Source organism: Glandiceps talaboti, chromosome 4 (genome assembly GCF_964340395.1).
Source record: "Glandiceps talaboti chromosome 4, keGlaTala1.1, whole genome shotgun sequence".
NCBI lineage: Eukaryota > Metazoa > Hemichordata > Enteropneusta > Spengelidae > Glandiceps > Glandiceps talaboti.
Genome location: NC_135552.1, coordinates 21,758,218 through 21,778,476, shown reverse-complemented (window position 1 = coordinate 21,778,476; position 20,259 = coordinate 21,758,218). Strand labels below are relative to the sequence as shown.

At 34.7% G+C, this 20,259-nt stretch overlaps 1 protein-coding gene across 1 annotated transcript; it reads left to right on the top strand.

Annotated features, from left to right (window-relative positions):
* The first annotated feature begins 14,610 nt into the window (after positions 1-14,610).
* LOC144433496 (gamma-aminobutyric acid type B receptor subunit 2-like) lies at positions 14,611-20,013 on the top strand. Its single transcript, XM_078121800.1, has 6 exons — positions 14,611-14,652; positions 15,655-15,777; positions 16,167-16,344; positions 18,438-18,601; positions 19,064-19,180; positions 19,512-20,013. The coding sequence occupies exons 1-6, from the start codon at positions 14,632-14,634 to the stop codon at positions 19,650-19,652; spliced, it is 744 nt and encodes a 247-aa protein (XP_077977926.1). The 5' UTR covers positions 14,611-14,631; the 3' UTR covers positions 19,653-20,013.
* The last annotated feature ends 246 nt before the right edge of the window (positions 20,014-20,259 follow it).

Sequence of the window (20,259 nt, the reverse complement as noted above, 5' to 3'; positions counted from 1 at the left end):
AAGATGACATAGGATGATTCTTTTGTTCTGGACCAACTTTTTTCTACAGCCTTGCCAGACAACTGTCTTCCACACTTTCTTTCAATTAAATCCTAAAGTGGGCCTCTAACACGAAATATTTGTGGTTATGACGATGTTAATATGCTCACTTTGGAAGGATTGCTTGGGTTCCTGCTGACCACAAGTTTTGGCACAATTTTGAAAATAGTATACAGAACAGAGGCTGACTCTAGGAAACTTTTTAACATCGTTGGTGAACTTTCCAATGCGAATGCAAGTAATAGCAAAGCCTTGCCAAATAATATCCCTCTCACGGACTTGCCATCAGAATTTCTCACCTACTTCGAGTCCAAGGTAGCCATGCTTCGAAACGGACTTGTCGTTCAACAGGATGACTCCCACGATACCCTACCACCCCATGTATTCACTGACTTCAATCCGGTTATAGCCGATCAGGTTAAAACAATCGTGCAACAATTCTCCGCGAAGTCTTGCGACCTCGATGTCTTACCATCGGACATTATCAAGAAGTCTGTCAACACCCTCACACCTTTCTTGGTTGACTTTTTTAATTGTTCGCTCAGGACAGGCATTGTCCCATCTCACTTCAAATCCGCCATTATTCGGCCACTCCTGAAAAAACCGGACCTTGACAAGAATATGCTGAAGAGTTATAGACCAGTGTCAAATCTTCCATTTCTTTCAAACGTTCTTGAAAGAATTGTTGCACAACAACTACATAGCCATCTTACCAGGTTTAATCTATTCGCAAAGCGCCAAAGTGCATATCGTCCTAATCACAGCACCGAAACAGCCCTATTACGGGTGCATAATGACATCATGCGTGCCCTAAACGATAAAATGGACGTCGTTCTCATCATGTTGGATTTGTCGGCTGCGTTCGATACGATCGATCATGACATTCTATTAAACAGACTGCAATCAAGATTCGGCATAACTGGCACCGTTCTGTCCTGGTTCCGATCATATCTGTCAGATCGCAATCAGTGTGTCAAAGTCGGCAATGTAACATCGGCCTGTTCGACAATGAAGTACGGTGTTCCACAGGGATCGGTACTTGGGCCAATCCTTTTCACACTATATACATCACCTTTGGAGGATATCATCGAAGGTCATGGTCTGGATTGTATGATGTATGCCGACGACTCCGAAGTCTATGTTGTTTGTAGGCAACCAGATGATGTACGTACCTCTCTCGAGGAATGTATCGACGATGTACGTGGCTGGATGAAGTCAAATCTACTCATTCTGAACGATGACAAAACGGAAGTTGTCCATTTCTCGTCAAGCTTGAAACCTGATGCAACAGAACTGTCTAGCCTAAGGATCGGTGACATTGATATCATCCCTTCGAACTCGGTCCGTAATCTTGGCATGATTTTAAACAGGAATGGTGCTATGTCCGATCACATAAACCAAGTTTGTAGAAAAGCCCACTACTCATTATACAGAATTGGCAAGATCCGTAAACTTCTCGATCGGGACACTACCGAGACATTGATCCATGCATTTGTAACAACTCAGTTAGATTATTGTAATAGTCTCTTGTATGGAATTAACAAAGATCAGCTTCACCGTTTGCAATCTCTTCAAAACGCTGCAGCACGTTTAGTTAGTCGTTCCCGTAAATTTGACCATATTACACCTGTATTAGTTGATTTACATTGGCTGCCAGTAGAAGCACGTATTAAGTTCAAGGTTATGTTAATTACTTTTAAAGTAATTAGAGGCTTTGCACCAGTGTATTTGACAGAGCTGATAGAGCATTATGTTCCTTCTAGAGATCTCCGCTCTGCAGACAAGTTACGTCTGATTCCACCCCGCGGTACATTCAGTAAGACATACGGCCAGAGAGCCTTTTCAGTTTGCGCGCCATCACTGTGGAATAAGTTACCTGTAGAGATTCGTACTGCAAGGAATGTTGAGTCTTTTAAACGCGGTTTGAAAACCTGTCTTTTTAATATGTATTATCAGTGATTCGTTTTTTGCTTTGCTGTACATTTATTTCACCGCAGGACTGTGTGTTCTTTACCCTACCACTTGCAATGTGTATTTTTAAATTTTGCATATTCTTTTTAGAGTTTCTGTACATCGCACTGTGACGTATGTGTAGTGCGTTTTCTAAGAAATTAAAATAATAATAATAATAATAATAATAATAATAATAATAATAATAATAATAATAATAATAATAATAATAATAATAATAATAATAATAATAATAATAATAATAATAATAACAAGTATATGTGGGTAAATACTTGATACAAGTTTAATTTTTTTGTAATGAAAAATGAATCAGCATACTGAACGTCATTAAAATTGACTCGTATTGAATATCGGGCGCAATCACATTAGCTCCTTATGGTACATATATTACTTTGAGTATAAATTATGTATTTCCATATTGACACTGGATATGTCAAATACTCAAGCATCTATTAGTTTTGCATAAAATGTTACAAAATGCAATGTTTCTATAATACAGGAATGATCTGAATGCCAAATGATACAAATAATATAAAAGTTCATGACACCGACACGTTTGATAGGTTTCTTGTTATATTACTACCTGAAAAAGCAAACAAAGTTAAAACGAATTTTTGACTCATAGTGTGGTTAAAATTAACTGTAACCAATTGGGAAAGGTCTAGAGAATATTTCTATCTGGTCTCATATTGAAAGTGAGCTATGTTTAGTGTCATAATAAATCTTGAGGTGTTTGCAATTGTGATGGCATATTATAAGAAATGTTGTAGGTTGATTAAGCTGTTAGTGTGTATTTTCTATTCTTCAGTGATACCTGTATGATATAGGAAATTACCAGAGCTGTTGTCCAGAAATTCAGATATGAAGATAACTCGCCTTCACATCTAACTAAACTTAAATGGACGACTAACACTTTGGCTGAACATAGGTAAATGGAAATCGCACCTATTTCACACAGCTTGGTATCTGTAAACACCATGAAGAGCTGTATCGTCGTCACGTACACTTCGTAACTAGGACATGCATCGTTCGTCAAGAGGCGTTAACGTTGTTTTTAGAAAAACATTGGTCTGTGTATAACCCATTTCTCCACAATTGACTACATGAACGGTATCATTGGAAGGATGACTCCGATTCGCTGAAAGGATGTATCCATTATAGAATATTGACGTACATGAATAAATTGTAACAAGCATTGCATGTATTGGTTTAGGATCGCTGTTACAATTACAGCCTACATACTAGGCAATAATTGGCCGTGGGAGTAAAACTTAATGCGATCAAAGCTTTTCGTTCCAGTCACTACAACGCGAATTCTAAGCGCATTGACATTGTGCAAAGAAGCTGATCACGTTCTAGATGTACAATCCACTATCGCAACATCATTCGGGAACCAGAAGAATGATAATACGAACGAATCAGACAACTTTCAAAGCATGCCTGTTGTTAACTGTTTGTATCTGCTTCTTTGGGGAAACCAATCCCAACAGCACAGTGCCTCTTTACATTGGTGGCTACGTCATAAACGAGCAAGTGACGAGTCTTAGCAACGATGTCACGTATGGTACTTTACAGGGAGTTGAGTTTGTAAATACAGCAGATAATCTTTTGCAAGGATACGAATTGAAGATTCTACTTCACTATACCGAGGTATGTATGGCAGTCTTCACAGTTTTAGGATCTTGCTAATTTACATCTTAGACTAGTACCACAATCACCAAACATGACCACTATAAGATTAAACAAACAGATAGACAGGCCTAACAACAAAGTCTTTTTACAGTTAATGCAGTGATTCAAATTTATTTATGATACAATCCAATAAAAAAACAAGTAATTTTCTTGTGGCAGCAAAATTGAATTGTGGCAATATCGCACAGCAAACCATTTACAGTTATTATATTATGTGTTGTTTTGAAGAATGTGTCATTATTGTAGATTTGCTGAAAACTGATTACTGTTCTTTATGTACCTTCAGGTCAGCGAGGCACAGGGACTTCATCAGATATATAATTCGTTATACTACCAGCCACAGATGCTAATGGTCTATGCATCATCCTATTCAGTGGTCACACAACCAATATGTGAAGTGTCGACTCATTATAATCTACTACAGGTAAATATAATTTAAAAAATATTCCATTATGGCATTGCTCTTTATCATAAGTAAAGGTCATATGAAAAGCGATCATAAGTATTAATGTCACATTTGATTTTGAAAGTTCTGTTAGTGCCTAAATATTGCGAAAGATGGGCTAATTTGTTGCTATGGTGTGAGCCTAAAGCATATATACTCAAGACAAACGCATTTGGAATGCTTGGCACACTGTAACCTCTTTATGACAAACTCTATTATGTGAACTTTCTGTTATATATATATATATATATATATATATATATATATATATATATATATATATATATATATATATATATATATATATATATATATATATATATATATATATATATATATATATATATATATATATATATATATATATATATATATATATATATATATATATATATATATATATGGAATTAGAAGGTCACAAGCCCTAAATCCGAATTACGACTTGTGACCCAATTCCTTGGATTAAGTCTATAATGTTCTGCCACCAATATTGCATGCGAACGCCGTTCTACCCTGTGAGACGCCTTTATCTGCATGATACTACTAATATATATATATATATATATATATATATATATATATATATATATATATATATATATATATATATATATTATGTATGTATATATATATATATATGTATGTATATATATATATATATATATATATATATATATATATATATATATATTATGTATATATATATATATACATAACTCCTCACTTACCGGTAAATATGTATGTTGTTATTAGATGTTGCACGATCCTAGTCATCCACTTTGCAACATGTAAACTAATGAGATCATATATGACGAGTGTTCATTGTAAATTGACTTTCTCATTAACTATCGTACAAATACAGTCCGTTTCAAGTTACCGTCCAGCGGCACTGTTTGATACGACCATGCCGAAACCACACACTCTACACTAAGATAGCAAGATCGCAATTTCTTGCTACATGCTGTCGAAATGAAGTAACTCATTTAAATGTACTGGAACTAGAAGAAGACACTCGGGCGCCATTGTTTTGACGTCTGTATTTGATGACTGCATCCTAGATTGGCATAGTGGCACATTAATTCATTTTATTTCGACAAAATGTCGCAATAGACTGTATGCATTATTGATCTAATTCTTCGTGGTTGTATCAAATTGGTCCGCTGAAAGGAAACTTGAATCAGGCTTTAGTATTACATTTGTAGTAGATATCAGCTAACAGATAAACACATTTACCTGTGTGACGTCAAACAGGACAGATAACCACATTTAAACTGAATGCCTTCCGAAATGGCAGTCTTGAGATTTTGTTCCTACACATAATAATTGCTGGAATGCAAAACTATTGGCTATAGTACATGAAAGGTGTGACAAACTATAAGAAATCTAAAAGGACTTTGTGATATCAATCTAAGTATGTAACATGCTAATATTTATGTCATTACCTAGAAATAAGTCAATGTAGGATTAAAATGAGAAAGAAAGACACATATAAACTGCTCAGGGAAATAAGGAAAGTTTATGAAATGCATGAATGAAACACTCTTTGACATCGTATGAAAAAAATAAGTCGTGTAGGATAATTAGCTACTGGCTATGTCTGCCAAACACATTTGAAGCACAAAATCATATGAATTTTCCAAAAGTGCATCTACTGAGTTATCCTAACTTTTTACATAATTCGGGGACACCCCCCCCCCAAAAAAAAAAAATATTTAAAAGAAATTATTGTATGTATTTTCAGTGCATAAACTGCAATTGTGGACTCTGCAACTTACATGGACCACTCTTTGAAAGTATGTTAAATTGTTAGTTACTCTCATAAAGCAAAGTCATTTATCAAATTAGTTGGGTCGCTGTTCCACTACGGTTAACAAATAATTTACGGGTATGAATTAAAGTAACACTACTTCGTCCAAGACATGAAACACGTTCGCAAATGCTCCTTTCCAGTAGTCTACTGAGTAAATAAATTGCAGTCATTCAACCTGCAATTTACAGAGGATTAGTAATAAGATCAATAAATGTTAGCGTGTTACAATTGTGAAGGTATACTCTACAAAAGTATGCTTAACCGTTATCATATCCCAATGGGAAATTATATAACTGCACTATTGGTACAGCTGACATAACCACAAAGTATACTTTGGAATCAGTCTGATCATAGACCCTCGGGTCTATGGTTTGATACATGTAGTGGTCGGAATGAGTGGACCATAGTTGTTCAGTTCGATCTATTACACTCGTTTTTGCTTGTATCGTCGTTTGTTTAATTACTCCCCCCCCCACACACACACACAACGCAGCTAAATGTGAATATACATCTTCAGATTTGCTTGTATTGTAGCTTGTTTGGTAAAAAACGTGTTCTCCTTTCAGTCTTGGTCGCTGTTCTTACACCAATACTATAACACAAAAGCCAATTCAAACAAAAAACAAAGGTAACAGTAAACAAATAGCCGACAACAGCATCGTATTTTGATTTTGGACTGTAAAACGAAAATTGTACCCCTTTTTGACACAAAAATGCTTTTTTTAAATCGAAAATCCAATGAGCTGTATTCGCAACAAATTTGGCTACAATATAAATGATATTGTTAGTGATGACATTTTGCTAGATTTCAGGATTTTCTACTTCTCCTGCCTTGTCAGACCGTCAACGATATCCATATTTCTATCGAACTAATCCTGCCGATGACATCGTTGTGCCTGCATGGGTGGCTTTGCTCAAGTATTTTAAATGGCAGAAGATCGCCATCATCTACCAAAGTGCTGACATATTTTTTACGGTAAGAAATATAAAGTTACTAGTTGAACGGACGAGAAATGGGTATTCATTTTGAATTTTTGGATTGATAAATCAACTTTAATGTTTTTCTATTTGGAAGAAATGCGGATCAATTATGTCCGTTTTTGTAGCTCATGAATTGAAAAAAAAACATTAACAAACCTGTGTACAGAGTTTGTTATGGTACGTATAGGGAATGATTTGTAAATAAAATCTTTTTAGTACAAGTAATCAAACCATTTTTGCCTAGAGATGTTTGAATATGGGAAAGTGACATAGCAAACAGTTGAACGCCATATAGTCAGCTATTAGATTAAAAATGCATTAACCCTTTGAATAAAATATCTCGTTCATTATTATTTCAGAACATGAAAAAACTAGTTACCATATTGGAGGCTGAACACATTGAAGTTCTTACTGTAGAACAGGTTGAAAGTGGTGCAGACATTCATACACAGATGCTAAGCTTGAAGGTAAGCAAGATGATCAAATAAACCTGAGTTTAGAAAAATATGCCTAATGGTAAGTTAAACAAAAACATGACAGTAATGTCAATCAATATGGTTATTATACATGTATGACAATATTAAAACTGTTCAATATTTATACATCTGTAAAATTATATATAAACTGATGAGTCCTGCTTTTTACATAAACCTCTAGAACCCTAACATTTGAGTTTTCGTACTATATTAAGCAATGACATTACATAATGACTGTTAAAGAACGTAATACTTCACTTTGTAGTCTCCCCTACCCAACCCTCAAGGGGGAACTATTGGGATGGGTTCCGCCCGTCCAGAATACTTTATTTTTTTCAACCAAACCTGGTACAAAGATGACATGTCAAACATGACATTTTCTTTTAAATGATGTCGCCATTCAGTTACATAGAATTTAGGTATTTGAGGGGCTACGTCTTCTACCAAACCTTGTTTTGATTAGGAATTTGCAAGTAAGAATCTTGATGTCAAACGCCTGTATCAAAAAGCGTGCTCCCTAGATACAACATTTTTTCAGTGTAATCGTACTGCCTTAGAAGTTTTGAAAGTAAAATGAATACAATGAAAGCTTATTGTATTTCGCTTTCAGCGACATGACGCAAGAATAATCATTGGCATGTTGTACGAAGATATGTCCAGGATCGTTATGTGTGAGGTAAGAAAGACAGTCGTTGAACATACATTTATAAAGCCACAGTGCTGCAACATGCACAGGACACTACAGTAAGCTTAGGATCATCACGCGGACCGAGACATGTATTCACATAACACAAATCCTTAAACAGTTCCAATGGGTAGAAAGTACAGTATGATTGAATGTAAACTCTCTGAACGCACTTTCGCCGACATACTGGTCAGACGTATTTAAATTAACATGAAACAAACTCCCCAGACACTCCGATTATCTGCCAAATGTCTACGATGTAATCTGTCTCTAGAGCTACTCTTTTTTCTGGTAGGCATATAACGTCGGTTTATATGGTGCTAAATATATTTGGATTCTAATGGGATGGTTGAGTAAAGAATGGTGGCTACATATAGATGATCTTGCTGATTTTAAATGTTCAGGGAACCAAATGAATGATGTTGTTACCAACTACATAAGCGTCGGGTCATCCTTTACAGAAGATTTCTCGTACATAGACTTTAATGGGTTGGTGAGTAAAGTATTCGTATTCACCTCTCTTTGTCTCTCTCTCTACATACATACATACATACATACATACATACATACATACATACATACATACATACATACACACATACATACATACATACATACATACATACACACATACATACATACATACATACATACACACACATACACATCACACACACGCACATACATACATACATACATACATACATACATACATACATACATACATACATACATACCTACACACACACACACAAACACACACACATACATACATACATACATACATACATACATACATACATACATACATACATACATACATACATACATACATACATACATACTAATTTTCGCTTGGTCCACGAATGTATTTTCACCTTTTCGTTGATGTGGTTTTAAAATAAAGTCCCTTTAAACTAATTTTTAGCAGTTACTATATACACCTTCCTAAACTTCAGTGAGAGTAGACAACCAATTTCTCTTTTCAGTGAAAACTAAATCCATTGAAAATACATGTATAGCATGTCATAAGATTTTTATCTACATCAATATTATTTGCTTTATTGCTTTATACCCTCGAAGAGGCTATTAAAGCATATTATAGTGTGGTGTTCAAAAGGAATATTTTAGATTTGTACGAGTTGAGTGTTTGATTTCAACAATGATTATCAGACATCTTTCTTGACAGTCTCTGAGGCGTCATGGCAAGCTTCATCAAGTATCTATTTGTCGCAACGATAACCTTTCCAATAACGCTGTACAAATGTAATTGTCTAACTTTGACAACCGTACTTATGCTTTGACATATACACATATAATATCTCCGCCCGCATCAATTACTTTTTCCGCCTTTATTTCGTCAGTTTTAGTAGTGAATCTTAGATTTGTCAATACATTTTGTCATTTTGCTCTGTCAATATTTGACTTGATGACTCACTTTTGTCAATTTACATGTTTAATTTGATTGGGGGGATGTAACTTAACCCATTTTCTTTTAAATACTGCGGAATTTGTTACAGGAAATGTGAAACGTGACAAACAACATATCGGTTGAGTAGATGTTGTGATACGAATATATACACCTTGTATACGTTTCGGAAATATACTATCGTATTCTGCCCCTTGCCAGTTCTGTGCGCGAATTCTTTTTTCCTCACAGCTCCCCGCTGACAGGTGTAAAAAGCATACAAATCGATATGCCCATTGAATATAGCAATGTATGATAAAATGGACGTATAAATAGTATAATATCCGTCTTTGATGACAAGTTAAATCTATCACATAGGACGTCAATTTGAAAATGAAATTGAAAGTGTCTATCATAAAAGTCAATGGGTACTAGAGTTGTTAATAGTTGTGTCTAATCTCCAACTTTTTTCTAATTTTTTCCCCTAATATTTGACAATCATCTATGATCATAAAAGAAATCACTTGGTGCGTAAGGGTTGTTCACAATCTAAGACCTTTCCTCGCTTCATATTTGCCAAGCACCTAGTGTCCTAATATTCCAAAAACGAGATCATCACATCAATGTACCGTCACTTTCTCTATTTTCAGAAGCCAGACGAACAAGATCTTGTCATTTACCAAAACATGCAGTCTCAATATGGAGTTTATGCAGGCTTTGCATACGATGCTGTCTTGGCAATGGCTTTAGCACTGAATAGTTCCATAGAGATACTACAGCACTTGATACCAGTTAAAACGATACAGAATTTTTCCTACCAAGATGTTGAGATGAGGAAAGTCTTTCAATCTGCGATGAACAATCTCACATTTTTTGGTATAACAGTAAGTGTTTGCTATATTTGAGTACCTCTACATTCAGTACAAACTCCAAAACCTTTCTGGTAATTCGGGGAAAAAAATAATTATTTCCGATAACATGGCTTCATAAAATAGGGTAGGTAGGTCGGGATTTTATTTCATTTTTATCTTTTTTCAATATTTTTGTTTTTGAAAAATATTGACCCAAAAACAAACAAAATGTAAGTCAGAATGCCCCTTCTGTGATAGTGTGATGAAATATGCACAGACATCACTGGGGAAAGAAACAGACGTGCATGAAGGTCAAGAAGACAAAGAAATGTCTTGTTTTTTACGAAATGTTTAGCTTCAGAGGCTTAAACTAGGGTCGGTCAGGTTATCGGCAACACAATTTTTATTTGGCCATATGGTGTGTATGTACATTTTGTATCTATGTGGGCACATACGTGTGTGTGTGTGTGTGTGTGTGTGTGTGTGTGTGTGTGTGTGCGTGCGTGCGTACGTGCGTACACATGCGTATGTGTCATATACATGTTCACAAACCGATAAGGTAACGCTAGTATTTTGCGACTATTATTTTATGGGGCTTTATCATACTATAAATAGATGTCAACACAAAGATCCTATGGATCCTGCTCCCAAATAAAAAGTCGATATTACAAGGTTGATGAATGAACACACGTTTACTATAATTGGATTTCAATGAATAGTTTTATAAGAAAATATGTGAACTGTTATTAGTGTGAATATCATAATCAAATTAATGGGTTTGACAAGGTGTACATGATATTAAGTTGACATATGGACGAGGCTGACGATATATAATGGCATTAATTGATTAACAAATTTCACACTGATTGATGGTCAATGTTTGGTTTTCATTACTGTGTTCATTTAATTTGACATGTTAGCTTTCTAAAGCAATAACGAAGGTTGGTCTGTGTTTGTAACTCAATACATTGCAAAAAAGCTATAAAAATTGTAAAAAGTTTGTTATTGAACGTACAAAAACAAACATTTTTCACATTCATTAATCTTTTCCAATTCATTGAGGTACAAACAAGGGCTAAGATGAATAGGGTTGTCATCATTGAAATACGTTGTTTGTGTATCTAACAAGTTTGGTTACTGAGTCAGAAAGAGAAACTTTGTTAAGATAAATGTCCTCCGGTTACTGGCAGGGCTTGTACACTTTTATTTGATTTGGCTTAACTAAAAGGGAGGGCTGTTTTATTGAACATAAAGTTATAAATATCAAATAATTACTGAACATAGTAACGACTCATACCCACCATGTAATTAGTTGTGATGCAAGCGTTACAGTAAATTCCACAAAATACAGCACTAGACAGTCATGTCACCAATCTTATGTGACTTTACTTCTATTATGTTAAAGGAGGGTCGAGGAATGAATAAAATCGGTATTCATATTGATCACTTTTGCCTTAACTTTTACAGGGACCAGTGTCGTTTGGTTCAACCGGGGACAGAGTTACAGAACTTAATATACAACAACTGCAAGGTAAGATTTCGTCATTTCCATACTGACTCTGAACCATAAATACGTGTGCTATATAAACTTGACTCAAGTTGCAAAATAATATAGTTTACAATTGTGACCATACAATTGTGTTCTGCAGCATGGATTTAGATTCTTCATAAAATTAGCTTATTGCTAAAGCTGCATAAAGAAATGCCGATTGCACCATTTCAAAATATTCCGTTCAGAATTCTTTGATGCTGTTGCATTTACCATATCTATGTTCGTGATGACTGTGCTATAAATTAAATTTGTTGTTCAAGTGATAGATTTTTAAAATATTAATTTTAAAGTCATTAGCACAAAAAGCTGAAATTGTTTAACTTCAAGTTGAAAAAAAAATTACTGCCCAGCTGCTTTGGTAAAGTCAAATGTCATTTCGAGTTTTGAAAACATTTTGAACTATTTATTACCGGCCGGACATGTTTCGAGAAATACTACCAGTCATGTGCTTTATTATTCATTCGCTACCTCTCTCTGACTCTATCTGTTTGTCTCTCCATCTGCCTCTCTCCCCTCCCCTTCCTTCCCTCCTCCCCGAAGACGGGAACACCAGTATTGTCGGACACTATAATATCTACGACGATAAATTTATATGGCTGAAAAACAGTGGTGGTTTACAATGGACAGGCAAGTACATAAATTAATATATTTGTTAGTCAAAGGATGGGTAATAATAGTACACCAGCAGAAAGTGACCATATGGATGACAAACATATCTTTTATTCATAAAACAACTTTACTATGTTTTCCCATTTGAAAAATAAAATTTAAACGATGTATAACCAGTCCATGTTTGTAACTCAACATAGTGAAAAAATCTAGGTATAGAAAGTGTCTGGAAAAGTTTATTTATTGTACGTACAATAACAAACATTTTGTACATTTTAAAATTTTCTTTGGCAATATAGTGAGTAACAAGGAGTTGGTAAATATTGTTTTACATTTTTTTTTTCAAGTAGGAAAACAACATTGTTTACTAATTCATCATCCATATGACCACTTTAAAGTACGGAATTCTTTATACTGATAGCATCGTAAGTTATATTGATAGCATATATATAGAGTATATTATAGTCTGAAAATGTTAACCTGTCCTTCGTAAGACATATGTGAACTCTTGATATCTTCGACGATAATGTGATGATACATGTTCGCCAAGACCTTATTTTAGTATAGTCCTATCAAGCAATTTGTACATCTATGTAATTTCGTTTTTGTTATTTTCCACTGAGATTCGCTCCTGTGATCACTTGCATATGCCATAGGAAGGGGGGGGGGGGCAGTTATCCATCCAAAAATCTACATACCCCACATATTCTAAACTTGAGCGTAATCGGAACAAGACAATTTTTTTCATTAGGTCTTATCATACATATCTGAACATAGACAGTTTACCCTTTTCAGGTGGTGGGCCTCCTGTTGACGGGATAATCGAAATAACTGAAAGTCTCCAAGCAAGTAATACAGTTCATTTACTGGTGTTTGTACTATCTGCACTTGGTACTATGTGTGGTGTTACCTGTCTAATATTCAACAACGTTTGTCGTCGTAGGCCGTAAGTCAATCAACCATAACATTTATCATATATTAACGATCCAATAGCAATGTTGATTTTAGGCATACCTAAATGAAAAGTCATATTACTGTATTGATTGAAAGGATCATGATGACAACCACAACTAGTGTACGACTATCACCATATAATCATCGACATGAATACGTAATGAGACACTTACAAAGTTAAAAAGATATTCAACCTATTCATATATCTTTATGTATATTGTCGTCCCTTTTATACAGAGCAGTAAAGATATCTAGCCCGGTACTTAATAACTTTGTAGGAACTGGCTGCCTTCTACTGTATGCATCAGCTGTTACTTTTCATTTAAGTTCAAACATGGTGTCAACACATTCGTTTGTTGCTCTCTGCAAGGTAAGAACCACAATTATATCATTAATTGTCTCATTACCTTCTTACATTTACATGTGTACATGTATGTATGTATGTATGTATGTATGTATGTATGTATGTATGTATGTATGTATGTATGTGTGTGTATGTATGTATGTATGTATGTATGTATGTATGTATGTATGTATGTATGTATGTATGTGTGTATGTATGTGTGTATGTATGTATGTGTGTATGTATGTGTGTATGTATGTATGTATGTATGTATGTATGTATGTATGTATGTATGTATACACACACGGAGTACATACTACTAGATAAACCATAACATAGATAGATAGATAATTAGATAGATAGATAGATAGATAGATAGATAGATAGATAGATAGATAGATAGATAGATAGATAGAATGATAAACCATAGACAGACAGACAGACAGACAGACAGACAGACAGACAGACAGACAGACAGACAGACAGACAGACAGACAGACAGACAGACAGACAGACAGATAGATACAGGTGGGTGATAGGTAGGTAGGTAGGTACATACATACATACATACATACATACATACATACATACATACATACATTACACATACATAAATACTTGTACATATCTTGTAAATGTTAATCATTCAATGATATAAAACTATTTCATATGTTCGCTCATTATTTCTCAGACTACCTTAGAATGTTGTTGAATATTCACAGGTGAAACCCTTATTGCTGTGTGTTGGTCTGTCATTAGCTTTTGGTGGACTTTTCATGAAAACATATCGAGTTTACGCCATATTTCAGAGGGCTATGAAGAAATTCAAAAGGGTGGTGAGTAGGTACTGCCTTCAAGAAAGTTGTCTTTTTCATTCTTGTCTCTATTGTCATTTCAAATTGATTAAACATTTCATAATCGATGATGATATACTGATATGCACACTTCTAGGTCTTTTGTGATAATTGTTAAGTCTTGCAAGAAATAGTGGATGCGGAAACTGACAAACTAAAGACATTATAATACTTCTTTCAATCAGTAATGTTGTACATCTGATGAGAAGAAACAAATAACACAGAGACTATATGGAAAAGAACGGAAACATAACTACCTGAACTAGACACTCATATATGATATATATATATATATATATATATATATATATATATATATATATATATATATATATATATATATATATATATATATATATATATATATATATATATATATATTAATAATAAGAAATCTACCTACCCCATCTATATCTATCCTAAACTTGAGCGTAATCCACATACTTTATTTTGTTAGGCCTAAGAAATAATGACTACGTATACAGGCATAAGATGCTGACAGCCATCTCGAGACTTACATATTGCATGGATCAGGGTGTCGTCTTAACTAAGCGATTATTCTCTGGGTTTAGTTCTAATTTCTGCCCCTGCAAAGTGTTCGTTGAATAATTTCATTTCAAAGAGTTTAATCATTTTTGTTTGTTTCATGCATGCATGCAAGGCACAAAGTAGTTTTGAAAATAAATAATAAAAACGTTTCTGGTTAATAATCTTTATGCATGCAATAATAGTTGCGAAACTCAGTAAGTTAAAGCATCACTAATCTTGTATGATTACTACAAATTCTGAGAAATGGAGGTAATAGTATAGTCGACTTCTGGCTATTTCACTCAAGTGAATAGAATCATTAACAGATAATTTTACCAGAGACTGAAGGAAAATCCATTTACAACGATATTACGATAATCATTGCCCGTAAGGCCTAAACGTCGATGAATATTAAAGTCAAGTGTTTATGTTGTGTCGATCAATTTCTTTTTGCAGGATGTTTCAGACGCCAGACTGATAGCTGGAATAGGCGGTCTCGTTATCATAGATGTATTCGTTGTAATACTCTGGACCTTTATTGATCCAATGTCGTCAACGGTTACCACACTTAGCACAAAGGTGAGAATAGACAGAGTTTTGATTTGTTTATTATCATGGCTTAGCAAAGTTAGGTACCAGCAATGTATATGTCAAGTCAATTATTCCTTTCTTTACAGTGGTACATTGCCTCTGATATCATGATATCAATGCTATGGTTATTCTAAATAGCTTCATTAAACGATCAGTCAAAATATACAGTATTCAAGTTACGCCAAGCTACATTTGAAAAATACAACATTTTTCAGTAGGCCAGTCTGAAGTAGGGTCGTTATAAGCCAGTGGTTGATGGTAGAAACGTTAGCCTAGAGTCTAATGTTTAACTTACAATACATGTATTATACATGATTCCTCAAAACACTTCACAAAATAAGTGTAGTTAAAATTTCGTGTTATTCTTTTATTAATAGCACTCAGAAAATGAAAATGGTCAAGAAATACAAGTTACTACCACTATTCCAGTCTGCACGTCAGAGTATACTATAGTATGGCTAATAGTCATGTATGCCACTAAAGGTAGTCTTCTTATATTTGGAGTTTTCCTCGCTTATGAAACTAGGAATGTCGAAATTTCAGCCCTAAATGACAGTAAGTATCTTCAATATCTCAAATTCGGTTATTTTTTGTGGTGTGGTGTTGTGTTGTGTTGTGTTGAGGTATGCCAAATTGCCCTGCCAAATTGTCTGTTGTCTGGTTATGTTGTGATATGTCCTGTTATGTTTGTTGTGTTGTATTCTATTTGTTGTGGTGTATTATGCCGCTCTTTGTCGACTTCCTATTTCTAAAGAAAGAATTTAAATGGCGAATAAAATCCCGACCTACCTACCCAATTCTCTCAGGCCATGTTATTGGAAGCACACAATTATTATTTTTTTCGCCCTTCAGATGTACAGGCATTCAGGTTTGGATGAACAGTTTTTATTTATTTATTTTTTTAAAGTTGATGTCAGTTTCCGCATTCACTATTACTAGCGAGACTTCACAATTTTAATAATTTTTTTCTCGAATACGTAAAAAAAGTTTAGGGTCGGCAGTAAAAAACTAGACGGGGCGGGTAATCGGAACCAAACATTTTTAAGGCCTAAAATGGCGATCATGACATCAAGCCATTGCAACTCCGACCGCTAACTCCTCCATCCGCTGCCTTCCTGGACGGCAGTGTCTCTTGACGAGTGTGCATTTTTTTCAGATGTGTGGGGACGTACATCTGAAAAAAATGTACGCTCGTCATCAAGACACCTTTATTTTTATTTTATCTTTTTAAATGTTTTTATTTTCGAAAAATATTGCTTCAACCCAAACCAAACAAAACACGGTTAAGAAGACAAAGATTTTTTTTAAAGTTATCTCTTTTGTTTTAAATGTTTAAGAAAATGAGAAGGGTCGGCGGATTAAACTACATTGTAGGGTCGGTCGAATTTATCGAAACAAGACAATTATTTTTTATTTTACCAATCTTGTTTGACAAATTAAAATTTGGAAAATTCCTAATACATAATTTCAACCGTCGGAAATGTATTTTTCATAATTGTGTAAGAATACCGTTATACCCCTGAGTAAAATAGCTAACCAGGGATAGATGCATCAATTTTTAATGGAAACTTTAAACGCAAAAGTTTCAAGCAAAAATCGTCATAAGATACGGTAAATCCGTTGTTTACAACAGAAACATTCTTTTTCGACTTACATCTCCTGTGTTTCTCATTGTCGAAAGTTAGGGACTACATTACCTTTCGAGGGCATTTTTTCTTTGCTGTGACGGAAATTGGTATATGATTTGACGGAAATAGTTTTTGTGTGACCGACCATGCTGTCGGAAATGGGGTCCCATGATCCTCTGCGCCAATCACATTTCAAATCGTTGCCTAATCACATACTGAATCAGGGCAAAGCAAGAATGATGGTCAGATACATGAACAGGAAAGAATAGATTTGTTAGAATGTCTATAATGGAGAGCATGTCCTTATTCATTACAATTCTTGTGGGCGAGAATCATACGGAACCATCCTCTAAGTTACACGCTTGTGGTAACGTGCAAAGGTGATTTTCAGACGCTAAATATTGGCTTACGATAAATTATAATTTAAAAGCTGTGACCAAAATTCCAGACAGGGCGAGGAAGGGGGCGTGTCCCGCTATGTGTGAAACTTTTCTAAGCTGTCATTGATTCAGGAAAAATAAGCGCATTCATTAAAAAAATCATAGAAACAAGTATGGTGACTGTGAAATACTGAAATAATTATGACAAGAAATTTACTCTTGGATAATTTGTGTTAAATTAAAAGGGATACTAGTAACACATGCCTAAAATTCAAGAAGATCCATCATGAAGAAAGTGGTTAAATTAATTTTCAAGATACTACTTTCCCTATCACACTAACTTTTATCAATTTGAAAACACTGGCAAAAACAGTGTATTAAAATGATGTTATTGCCTATCAAACTAAAGTTTGTCATTGTATAAAGATACTAAATTCTCCAAAAATAAAGTATCAGCCAACAAATTGAAATTGTTGTCCTGACACATTATACTGGCCCTCGTAGTCGAATGTCTCATGAAAATGCCAGATTTATGAGTAATATTATACAGAAATGGCTGATTTAAAGCGTGATGATAGATTCATAATCATACTTGATAACCGGACTTGACATAGTACTCGCATCCTTATTCCTGTTGTAGGTAAACAAATAGCGTTGTCCGTCTACACGGTCGCCATGACCTGTGCGCTAAGTCTCCCAATTGTCTATATCACTGATTATTCAGTGCAGTACAGAGTGCCTATCACGGAGCTGTTTATCATTGCAGCTACAACAATTGTCCTTGGTCTTGTTTTCATCCCAAAGGTAAGAATTTTCAATATCGAAAATCTCTACACGCATTTACCAGAGTACCTCTCCCTCTGCCCATGCTGCACTAGTACTAGCGCAGACGACAGTTGATTTCCCGCCAGTTGTCGAACGAACGAATGAGAGAGAACGAATGTATAAATATGCGCATGGGCAGACGACGAGCCACGAGATTCCATGAGATCTGAAATGTCATAATTCATCCTTTGTTTTACATTTTTAACAGGAGGCTTTAGTAATTGCATTTTCATTCTTCATCTTGTAAAGTTTTTTTTAAATTTTGTGTACGTGAATTTTGTCTTGATAGAGGGCGTGCTCATATATTGTCGAACAAGATATTGTAGTATATTTTCTACTTGAGGAATATTCTAGTAGTCAGTACCTGTACAACGAAAATGGCACAATATTGAATATCCTGAATGATGCATATTGAACAAAGTAGTTGTATTTCATGCACAGATGCGGTTGCTTCATCAAATGCCTCAAAAACGAATAAACACAAACACAGTTCGACAGCGATGTAACACAGATCCCGGTAAATCAGTATTAGAGAGTTTGAAGAAGAAAATAAACGAGGTAACACATTTACAAACACATCATTTCTTGTGGTGAAAATATGAACTAATTGATCACACACACACACACACACACACACCATATTTCACAAAACATTTCATCAACCAATACCAAGCCTCATTACGATCTAATATTCCTAAACACTAATCATTACAAAAATCACTTTATACTTAAAATCAAACAAAGTTCCTAATTTGAATTGATGTCTCGTTTATCTACTTGGTACTTTGTGACATTTTTCATATTTTCCAGTCGCACTGATGTTGTTACATGTATGATTCTTTCATTGGAACATAAATCAGTATATAGCTAATTTGTACTTCACTTTCAGAGGGAAGATGAACTTAAAAAGTTGAGGTACTACCGGAGAAGAACAAACCTGAGAGGTCGTCGAATGGAATTTGATGATCATAACGTGGAGATGCTTGCTTTCCAACACTACACATCGGCTTGTAGCACTGATCCTAGTTGACAGTTTAACTTAGGACGTGAAGCTAACAAATCGATCAAACTGTCAAAGTTCAGTGGTTGTTCCATACGCACATGACGAAATGAAGTGCCTTTGTTTGTTCACAAATGCGATACGTAGAGTCACGATCACGGTGTACCTTCTACCCAATCATCCCATCCCAACTTCCGTCCACTACATTCAATACCTTCTGGGAAAAATTGCATTATACTTGCTTACAAATGGGCTCACAGGGAAGATATGTTCAAGCAGTTGTATCTCAGCGTTTGGCTTCTGATTATCTGAACGAATTTTCTATAAGGAGTAAGGCTGTGACTTTTATGGTTTCAAGAGGATCACTTTTGATTCATTTGGAAATCTATTTTATACCTGTTTCACGTCAAATGATGACATGTGCCTAATGTTGGTAGATCTCTCACTAAGAATTTATATATCTTATAAAAATTGCATTAGGACTTAATTTTGGGGTGACAATAAATTAAAAAAAATATCAGTCTACCTTCAATACTCTTTCAACAGTACTCAATCATACTATCTCAACTATAGTTTGCTACTATATCAGTTGAGTATGTATGGTGTATATATGCACTATCATTTATTCAAAGGGAAA